The 11974-nt window shown below is 36.4% G+C and overlaps 1 protein-coding gene across 1 annotated transcript in view; it reads left to right on the forward strand.

Annotated features, from left to right (window-relative positions):
• PLA2G4A (phospholipase A2 group IVA) overlaps nucleotides 1-2498 on the forward strand; it is a 169588-nt gene extending 167090 nt beyond the window's left edge. Inside the window, 1 exon segment of the mRNA XM_043999866.1 lies at nucleotides 1657-2498. Coding sequence (XP_043855801.1) covers nucleotides 1657-1788 — 132 coding nt within the window. The 3' untranslated portion in view covers nucleotides 1789-2498.
• The last annotated feature ends 9476 nt before the right edge of the window (nucleotides 2499-11974 follow it).

Consider the following 11974-nt stretch of genomic DNA (forward strand, 5'->3'; position numbering starts at 1 on the left):
TAAGTATTTTGTACCTTCTTAATAAATGGTTACTGGTGGACTGATTGATTGTGAGGCTGGGAATACAAAAACAAATTTTCTTTTAAAAACTCCCTACTTTCAAAGTGTTTATATTCTCTTGGGAATTCAAGTAACTAAACCAGAATATGAACCAACTGATCTCAAGAGGGAGAGAGTAGTAACAAATGATGGCAAGGGAAGGGATCAGGAAAGAGCTTGTGTAAGAGTTAGGCCTTGTAGTATGTTTTGAAGAAAGCCAAGGATTCTATAAGGCTGGGGTGAGGAAGGAATACACTGTAGACATGAAATACGTGCAAGTCCTTCCATAAATTTGTTACAGAAGTAGAGTTCCTGTGGTGACAAATGAGCCCATTTGAATTTTTTTTAAATGATCTTATCTGAAACACATAGTATGTCCTGCAAGCATTTGAAAAAATCTACAAAGAAATTCCCTGAACATGAAATGCCATCTAGTGGTTCAGTCTGTGTTTCTACTGTGATTGAACTGGGTACACCAAACTGTACACAGAATGTTGGAGCCAGTGGGCAGTTTAGAAGTGACTCAATAGAATCCCTTCATTTACAAATAAGGAAACTGAGGGGCCCAGAAAAGTCACCTGACCATGCTCACCAAATTTAGAGTCTGCAAATGATGATGAGTGAGAATGGAAAATATTTATTCTAGTTTGAATTTTTCTTCTCATTAGTGACTGAGAACATTTTTAATATGGTTGTTCAAGTCAAGTTGTCAACAAACATTTATTAGATACTTATTATGTCCCAGGCACTATGCTAAGCATTGAGGATACAAAGCAAGGCAAAACCAATTCCTATTTTTAAGAAGTTCATAGCCTAAGGGGGAGGCATGCCGATAATTATGTACAAACAAAATCATTGAAGTCAATCTCAGAGGAATGGAATTAGCATTAAGAGGAAGCAAGAAAGGTTTTCTCCAGGTGGGATTTTAGTTAAGTCCTGAAGGAAGATGAGGAGGGAGAACATTCCCAGCAGGAGGGACAGCCAGAGAAAATGTACATAGTTAGTAGATGTGGAAAAGAAAGGAGGTTAGTAGAGGCCACTGAATCTTAGAGTACGTTGAGGGAAGTAAGGTGGAAGAAGACTGAAGATTTGTTGAGAACTTGCATTTTGTTGTTGTTGTTGAAAAACTATTGATACTTTTGTGCATTTATCTACTGAAATTACTTTCTCCTTAACAATACAGAATGTCATAAATGCTTTACTAACAAGAACTTTGAGGGGAACAAATGTGTACAAATCCTTCAACCTAGAATTTTCAGTATTTTCCTGTAATGGTGAAACATTTAGGAATAATAAAACCTATAAAGATAATGAGGAAGGTACTGAGGAAAGATATGGAGGACAATTTTACTCTAATGTCATACTATTCTACTAGATGAATACTTTCGCAAATGAATTCACAACAGCTTTGCATTATACATATCCATGTCAATAGCCCTATCCAAGGCATTTGCACATACCATCTGAGCTCCTTCCTCTAGGAGTAGAATGTTTGCTCCTTGTGGACAGGAACTCTTTTTTTTTTTAATCTTTCTATCTCTAACACCCAACACAGGCCTTGCATGTAGAAGGTTGTGAGTACACATACTGAATGAATCTGTTATTTCTGTTTTACAGGTGATAAAGGACGCCATATTTGAAAGCATTGAGTACAGAAGACAGAACCCATCTCGTTGTTCAGTTTCTCTCAGTAACATTGAGGCACGAAGATTCTTTAACAAGGACTCCCTAAACAAACCCTCAGCTTAGGTCCTGTGCTAGAAAGTACATCCATTGTCTATGCTATAGCAGTTTGCAATCCTGTAAGAACTGGATTTGCCACAAAGCATCATTGCTCTAGAGAGACTGGATGGCACTAAGATGAACAGTGATTTTGCTGCATGAGAATAATACCATCATTGTCTTTTTGAGTTGACAAATGTCAGTCATTATGTGGACACATGCTTATTTATGTATTCCATCGGTATGAATTTCTAAATGTACTGTAGGAACATATACTGAATTTTTAAACATTCCTCACCAGCTGTTTTATTCACTGTACTATTCTTTTTAAAAATGCTGATTCTTTTTTAGAGTATTTGAGAGGATTGATGTCAAGGAGTACTGTTTTACAGGGAGTGCAAATTTTATCCACTGACCAGATTTATCACCATATGGGACAACACTATTTCTTATTTATGTATACAGAAATGTAATAGATGTCTTTAGCAATATAAAAATTATTTCGTGAAAGCTTTTTTTAAAGATTCATTGTGTCAGCACTTTTAGTGAAACCTCAGATCTTCTGTCCCCAAAGCAAGAAACCAAAATTGAACATAAATAATATTATCTCACATTTATATATTGCCTCATGGGTTTACAAAGCACTTTCTTCACAACAGCCTGATGAGGCAGGTTGTGAGGGTGTTTTTCCTCCTATCTTATGGAAGAGAGAACTTATTCTCAGTGAGCCTCAGTGACTTGCCCTTGGGTTACATAGCTAATGAGAGACAGGATTCAAACTTAGATTTCTTTCTTTTTTTTTTCCTTTTTTTTGTGGGGCCATGAGTGTTAAATGACTTACCCAGGGTAACACAGCTAGTATGTGTCAAGTGTCTGAGGCAGGATTTGAACTCAGGTCCTCCTGAATCCAGGACCTGTGCTTTATCCACTGCGCCACCACCCAGCTGACCCCTCAAACCTACATTTCTGAATCTAAATCTGTTCTTCTTTTGACTACTCTACCCTAATGCCACAACTCTATGACCTTCAGACCATTTGAGAACTCTTAAGTGTTCTTGTGATTTGTTTTAATAAACAAATAATGCACATAACAAATCAGGAACCTGAAATGCAGAATTATTAAATCAGGTTTATATATTTTAAAGAAAAATGGTTTTTAGAAATTTAATGTATTTTATTTTATTTTTATTTTTTTTTGTTTGTTGTGTTTTCCTCCAGAGAATTACTTAAGGCAATGGTAATGACAGAAACAGTCTGCTTATACAATGGCAGTCCAACTTTACTATTCTCCTCTGTGATTATATATATACATATATATATATATATATATATATATATATCATGAAGGATCACTAAATCTCACTGCATCATTAGTGTTACTTCTTCTCATCTCCTGAGTTACAGGCTTGATGTTTACAGAATGTGACCTTTTCTCTTCTCATTTTGACTTTCCCTTATTCCTCCTCTTTCTATGTATTATTTTCCTTTTTGACTAATTAGCTTCCATTCATTTTTGTTTGTTTGTTTTTTTGGTGAGGCAATTGGGGTTAAGTGACTTGCCCAGGGTCACACAGCTAGTAAGTATCAAGTGTCTGAGACTGGATTGGAACTCAGGTCCTCCTGAATCCAGGACTAGTGTTCTATCCATTGCACCACTTAGCTGCCCCGCTTCCATTCATTTTTCCTCTTTCTCTCAACATTTCCCCACATATTCTGTTCTTCTGTTCCTATTTGCCTCCTTGTAAGGCTAATTTTGACAGTAGGCTAATCTACTTGACAACCATCCTAATCAAAAATACAGTTTGATTTGATTCTGTAGTTCAATAATTTCTCCTAGTTCCATACTTGGTGGGAAAGGAAAGTTGCGGATCAATGTGATAACCTTGCAAATATTTTTCATAAACCATGTAGCTCACCACAATCCCATGCAGTCTTATAAACAGAAAGCTGTACATTGCAACCCCGAATCCCTCCCAGATTTTGCTTCTTAGTCAGGCATACCTTTCTTGATTCTAGCCCCTGTTCCTGAGGTAAAAAAGCAGACCTCTTCCCACAATAAAAAGCCTGAATTCACTAAAAATGGATTACAGGTAACAGTGTGATGTAGTGGAGACGGCCCCAGTGCTTGAACCTGAGCACCTGGGTTTGGTCTCAGATATGTCACCCACACCCAGTTCTTGTGTGACCATGGGCACTTACTGGGTCTCACTTTCCTCACCAACCAGGGGTGGACTAGAGGATCACTCACTAAGGTTCCTCTAAATCTCTGGCCCTAAGATACTCAAAAAGAAACAATTTGAAAATCCACATAATGTGATAATGACCATCAAAATTATTCTGAAGCTACTCTGTGGTTTTGTTTGTTTGTTTTTTTAGCTCAGCTCCTTACTTCTTTAAATCTCTGGATGGGAGATAAGACTTAAAGAATACTATTTGAGCAGGATATCATAACCAGTCCTGTGGAGAGATTTTGAAGGAAATTGCATACAGGGCCCCTGACCTTAAAAAAATTGAATGGAAATGGGAAAGAATAACATTTTTCTTTAAAATATATAAGATGAAGCACACAGTAACATAAAGGAGTATTCAACTGCCAGCAGCAATATAGTTATTGATGCATTCACTAAACATTTATTAAGCCCCTCTCATATGTAGAGAACCGTGTAATGCATTGCAAGAGATAGGACTTGAATGAATAAAATGTTTCCTTGCTACTATGGATCCTACAGACTACCACTACAGACAGAATTTCCTGAGTAGTTAAAGTGACCAAAATCTAGTGGGATTGATCTGAGAAGGCTTCATGGAAGGAGTGAGTTGTGGAAATATTTTAGCTAACTAGCCTGATTTGGGGGGACTAATCTGTGGATGACTAATCTGGGACTGTTGACTAACTGGCTATCTGACTGCTATTGTTTTAACATGGGCCATTTATAAAGTTCCACCACACTGCTGTACTCCCAAAATTGATAAGCAAAAGATTTAAGAAGCCTCTAAACTAAATAATCAAAGCAGAGTTTATTTATGAGATACCATTTAAAATTAAGAATACAGGGAAATAAAATGTATAACCTGACTGAGATCCAGCATCTCTTTCCACCTGCTGGGCCTGGAACTTTTGTAATACAATAAGGGCCTTAGCCTCTTGCCTTAGGGTATGTTCTACTTTCACTGATCAGCTACTTTCTTCTAACTTTCCTCTTAATCTTCTGGCCTCCTTCCAGCATCTCTAGTCTCCATTCCCTCCTTGTAGCCCCTTTCTGTCCTTTTCCTCTCTAACCTCTTAACCTTTTCTTCTTCCCCCATCTCTTAGTGCTCCAGCCTTTCTGCTCTCTTAATCTCGTCTTTCAGCCTCCCTCCTGTTCTTCTAATCTTGTCAGTTCCCATTCTCTGTTCTTGTCTCCCAGCCCCACTGAGTCTAACTTCCAAGTCTATATGTATTCTTCCTTCTCCCCACTCAAATCTCGGGGCTTTTTGCTCCCCCACTGACCAAGCTAATCTGCCAGCCAGGGCTGCGGCTGGGGGGAGGGGGGGGGGACGCTCGAGCATCACATGCTTCAGCACAGGCTGCACCAGAGCCCGGCCTGGAAAAGCCCGGGATCTCTCGGATAGATCCGCTCAGGGTGGAGGGAGCTGGGGGCTTTTCCCCCCAGCTGTCTGACCTGGCATCTCATACAGCCCATGGGGTTTTTTGGCTCAGCTGAAGGGGAAGGGAAGGGGAACCAACACCTCCCACACAGAAGAGACCCTGAGGGCCTAATGCTTTCTAATCTCAGCCCAAAGGTAGGGTCCCCAAATCAAAATAAATTTTCACAGAGTGTTTTGAAAGAGAAAAATGGTATGTTTTAGAAGAGGGTGGAATGCATCCTCAATCCCCTCCACTGTTTTTGCGTCATCCTATAGGGCTCATGGTAGGTGGAGTAAGGGAAGAAATGATTGACTACAGATTCCTCTCTATTTACTTTATTCATACTCCTTTCTTCACTTGAGACAAGCTTTCTTACTGATATAATCACTATCAATATCATTTTAAAGTTTGTACCCACTTTAGATACATGCATACACCCCACACACACACGCACACATTTATGCTCTAAGTGCAATGGACTTGGTTTATAACTAGTCACCATCAAGTTTGAGTGCCTCCATCTTCATCCCAATTAGCATCACCTACAGCCAGTCAGCACTTTTTATCTACACTTTTCACAACAAACCAGACTTACAAACATGGACTCATTTATCAAAAGGGTTATTGTTAATCAGATGGATGGGCTCTTACGTGAATTAGAGCCACATTTTTAATTGTCGAGAATGTGCAAGCCTCTGAAAAGTGTTTGCAATGAATTTTTCTTCCTAGACATTGTCTTGATACTAAATAAATCTACCAGGTGATTAATAAGTGCCTCCAGTATTGATGAATAGATTTTTTTCCTGTTTAACTTGGAACCCGTAGAAAATCGAAAGAAAATAGAGGCAATTATCTTAGCACCCTATCTGTTAAATTGTCACAGTAAAAGTCAAATGAAAGTTCATACGCTCAAGCCAAAATCATAGCAGTGAATTGCATCATTGCTGCCAATATGGTGTGCCATTCTATGGTGTCAGAATACAGAATTGGGAGTTGAAAATTGTGCATGGTTGAGTGCTTATTCTTGGCTTATATCTTTGTTTCATTAGAAAAAAAAGGCCAGACCAACATATATGGCCAACTCCAAGTATTCTAACCCTTCATTTTCAACAACACACTCATTTAATTCATACAATATAGAGAGCAATAAATCAGAAATGGAGAAGACACAAAGATAATCAGTCATTTCTGTCTTCAAGGACTTTACAATCTAACATGGGAGAGGACATACAGAAGTATTTCTATTACAAAGGAGAGTCAACTAACAAATAATGATCTAGGCTTTGTTTTATGTAGGAGGGACACAAAGTCAAAAAGCAAAGATAATGGCAAGTGCACAAGAGGTATAGAATAAAGTAATATCTATGAGAGTGAGACTTCTAAAAAAGCAGCATAGTCTTCAAGAAGAAAGTGAAATCCCAACTGGGTCTCAAAAGCTGGTTATATCCAATAGAAGTAAATGGGATGCTGAGAGGAGTACCATGAGTAAAGCATGAAAAAGCAAAGAATGGGTTTAAGGAATTGTGAATATAAGAAGGGAGAAGGAATAGTTGTAGTTGGCAAAAAAACCCCTCAAATATTTAAAATTATTTTGATTGACCTCAACTTTTCTGGTTTTTTTCTGCATCCTTTTTTCTACTTCTTAGTATTTTCTGATTTCCCTGTTTAGGCATTCAGAAACATGGAGCTCCTTAGTCTATATAGTTTTTCTTTCTGCCTTTGTTTTTTTTCAATCCTTATACTACTTATTGAGGCTAAAACAAAGTCTCAAGGCAATAGGTCTATTGCAGTATATAGTAGTTATTGATAGTAAAGAACTTGCTGGTCAAATTTCTGTGTACTCCACTCACCTTCTCCATTTTTTACTCTCTGGTTTTCCTAATTCTATCCTTAAATTCTCTCATAATGATGAGGCTAATTATACATTTTGCCAAACTTTCTAGATACTTGTTTCCTCCTTTCATTTACTATCATTATGTGGCAGTATTGCTCATGATTTCTCACTATATTATCCTATAATATTTTGCAAAACACATTGAAAATCAACCTTGCTCTTGGTTTTCATGTCTTTCTTGGCAAAGCAATCAGGTGCTGGTCAATGGTGTTCTTAGGATCTTTTGGCCCCATTGGTGTAGCAACAGATTTAAATGGATCAAACTTACTCAGGGAATTCTGGTAGTCTTTGGAAAACCCTGTTTTATCCATGGCCCATTTTTGTAAATGTGAGTATACCAATATCTTGTTTAAATAGATCATGTTAGATTTGGTTTCTTTTTATGATGTGTCTTTTTCTCATTTTTAATTTGTAATTTATTTTAATCTTTGCTCTCACACGTCTGTGGGACTAAGAAATATCTTTTATTTCAGGAACCACTTGTTTCCTGTAAAATTGTAATCACCACTTTTCTAAATGTTATTTAGTACTGATTATAGCCAACACTTCCTGACTTTTTATTGAAGAAAGTAGTCATAATTTGTAAGTGGGCAGAGGCTTCTGGGTAGTGGATAAACCTTTGGCCTCTTTTTGTTTCTTAATCTTGAGTCAAATTTTCCAACATTTTCTACTATGTCCTTATTCTCAATCTTTCCTTGAAATTACTTACTAATAAAGTCTATAATGATTTAATTTATTTTTTAAAAATTCATTTTGAACTTAAATAGAAAAAGAAAAAAAATCAGTGTATGCAGCACAATCCAAAAGGAGGATTCAATAGGAAACCACACATCTCCATTTCATACTGTTTACTTAAAAAAATGTAACAAAAATTTGGAGTATAATGAATTCTTCATTGAATTCTTCTATATTTACATCTTCAATACATTTTAGAAATAAACTACAATTATGTTGATAGTGGTCTTTTATGTGTTCTAAAATGTAAAACTGTCCAGTGACCCCCAAAATGATCTTTCTTCTTATCTTTGAGTTCACAATAAAATGACTTCCACCAATTTCTTTACTTGGCTCTCCCCAAGGAGAACCTATAAGCTACCCTCCCATTAATGCTAACTTCCTCTTGTCTTCTGGTTTCATCTGTAGCAATGTTTCTTAACCTTTTTTTTTTTTTTTTTTTTGGTATTTTGGACCACTTTGGCAGCTTAAGGAAGGCTATGGATCTCTTCTCAGGATATTGCTTTTAAATAATTGAAAGAAATGCTCTTCCATTTAGAAATGAATGAAGATAACAATCTGATTTTCTGACATATTTTCTATGACTCTATCACTCAAGTAATATGTCAGTTCACTGCCCATTGGACAAAGACCGTATGTTTAGAACATCAAGACATAAGTTAATTTTATAGATGGTCTAAGAGTCATCTGATCCTCGGGTCATTCTGTTTTCTGCTATTTTTGCCACTCTCACTGCATAAGGAAAATGGGATCGCACAGGATTGAAGGCCATTTTGTTTTATTCTTAATTTCATGGGTTGTTCTGGACAGATAATTTATTACCTGGAAGCTACCTTTCTTTATAATGATTTCCCCTGCATACTTGGTTAGGCTGAAAATACATAGGCTTACTGGGACTTTATGAGGAACAGTGATGTGGATTAGTAGATGGAGTGCAATAAAAGAAAGACCTGAATTCAAATCTGGCCTCATACATTTATGAGCTTTGTGACTCTGGGTAAATCACTTAATCTCAGTTTCCTCATCTGTAAAATGAGGATAATAGTAGAATCTGCCTCACAAGGTTTTTGTAAGGATGAAATGAGATAATAATTGTAAAGCTCAGGGTGTGCACGTAGTAAACACTATATAAATGTTAGTTATTATAAATGCTGTTATTTGAGGCCTTTCTATCTTGGTGCAATCTGCCAGATCTTTATTTTCACTGACAACTCAGGATCAGCTCCATATCATGATGTATAATATCATATCATATGATAAAAATAAGCATGAAACGGAAAAAATGTGATGAAATTAAGTTATAGATAAGAAAATCAAGCACTAGAGATGTGAAGTGACTCACTCTGGGTCCCATAGTCAGCAAGTATCTAAGGTAGAATTCAAACCCAGGATCTTCCAAGTCCCAGGCCCAGCACTCTATACATGGTTTCAAACTCAAATAGAAATGGTATCACTATTCCTTACATAAGGATCTCTGCTGGGTATATACTGATTTAACTTTAAAATGTAATGTTAATTCTGGTTTATTATATTTTTATTTATTTTGGTAAATATTCACCAATAACACTTTAATTTGGTTCTGGTACTCTACAGAGTGTTGTTGACCACATATTTGACATCTCTGCTCTATACCATGTTGCCTTACCTAGATTTACTTTCTATGAGACCCTTGGCAAATCACTTAACTTATTGAAGCCTGTTTCTTCATCGTATTTCAGTAGTTTTTCTGTCATGCCCAATTCTTTGTGACCCTATTTGGGTTTTCTTGGCAAAGATACTAGAGTATATTGCCATTTCTGTCTCCAGCTCACTTTACAGATGAGGAAACTGTGGCAAACAGGGTTAAGTGATTTGCTCAAGGTGACACAACTAGTAAGTATCTGAGACCAGATTTGAATTCAGGAAGATGAATCTTCTTGACTCCTAGACCTGTACTCTATCCATTGCACCACCTTGCTGTCCCATTTTTCATCTGAAGAATGTAAATAATAGTACCTACCTCACAGGGTTGTAGTGAAGATTAAATGATTTTATATACTTATATACATATATATGTACTTATACACACATATGCCTTTGCAAATCTTAATGCTCTATATAAATGTTAAATATTGTAATGCAGTTGACAAGCATTTACTAACTTCCTACTCTGAGGCAGGAACTGTGTTTAGTGTTGGGTATGCAAGAAAGGCAAAAATAGCCTCTGTTTTCAAGGAGCTTATAGTCTAATGGGTGAAACAACATGCAAACAACTGTAGAAACTCTCTACATACATATACATACATAGACACATACATATGTGTATATATTTATATTTCTGTGTATATGTTTATATTCAAACATAAATATATACACACATATAGGCAATTTGGTGATACAGTAGATAGAGCATGAGGCCTGGAGTCAGGAAGACTTACCTTCTTGAGTTCAAATCTGGCCTCAGACACTTAATAGCTATGTGACCCTGGGCAAATCATTTCACTCTGTTTGCCTCAAGTTTCCTCATCTGTAAAATGAGCTAGAGAAAGAAATGGCAAAACACACCAGCATCTTTGCCAAGAAAATCCCACCTGGAGTCAGGAAGAGTCCACATGACTGAAATACACGCACATATACACATGTACATATATACACACATGTGTGTAAACCCATATGTATGTATATAAAGATAAATTGGAATATATAAAATTTGTATGGATATGAAAAACTAGTTTATATAATGATAAATTGGAATATATACATATATAAACATGTACATATATACACATATTTGCACATAAATATACATACATACAAGCACACATACCTACATCTCTATCTATACCTACAACTACACCTACACTCACACCCACACCCACATTTATACCCACACCTACACCTATACTTATACCTACACCTACATCTATATCTACATGGCAGCTTGGTAGCTCAGTGGATAGAGCACAGGACCTGGAGTCAGGGAGACTCATCTTCCTTAATTCAAATCTATCTTCAAACACTTATTAACTGTGTGACTCTGGGCAAGTCACTTAATCCCATTTGTCTCAATTATTAATCTATAAAATGAGCTGGAGAAGGAAATGGAAAACCACTCCAGTGGTTTCTTTGCCAAGAAAATCCCAAATGGGTCACAGAGAAGTGGCCATAACTGAAATGACTGAACAAACCGAAAATAAATTGACATGTATATGGTATAAATTGTGTATACACACACTGTTATGGATGGAAAAATAATCCCTTCAGGAAGACAATAGCAACAAGAGGGAGGGACAAAAGTTTCTAGTGAAGTTAAGATTATCCATAACAACTTTGTGATTGATTGACTAAGGAACTCCAAAGCTTTCCTCATACCCATAGGGAGTTTTCTGTCAGTTGCAGGCTATTGGAGGAGATAGACAAGGCTATGAATATAAAATATTTTCCTTGCCTAGTCCCATAAGTAGGATATGCAAAAAGGCAGTGATCCAGAACATACATGTACAACTCTACTCACTGTGTCCCACCATAAATATAGTTATAGATTCTGACTGTAGAACAGAGCCAAGCATATGTAGACAAGAAGAAGCAACTGGATGTTTCAGAGTTAAATAACAGGGTTTTCTTACACATTAGTCATGATTAGTTTCAACTATTAATATATACTCTGGACCTAAAAGCAGAACAGCTAGGAGATTTTTGACATGTTTGGATGATATTTTTATTTTTCAAAGGATCAAGGAAAAAAAGAGGAAAATTGTTATTCTGGAGGTAATTATAACCAACAAAGAGAAACTGTTTCTTGAAACAAAAATGACAAGAACTTGAGAGGAATAAATCCTACTATTTTAGAATTTCTGAATGAGAATTAGAGGAAGTGAAGCAAGAACCAGATTAAAATGTAACTGAGATGAGTTGAACAAATAATCAAAAATACAATACAACATAAACAATGTTAATTTGTAGTTTCTTAAGTCAAT

This window comes from Dromiciops gliroides, chromosome 4 (genome assembly GCF_019393635.1).
Source record: "Dromiciops gliroides isolate mDroGli1 chromosome 4, mDroGli1.pri, whole genome shotgun sequence".
NCBI lineage: Eukaryota > Metazoa > Chordata > Mammalia > Microbiotheria > Microbiotheriidae > Dromiciops > Dromiciops gliroides.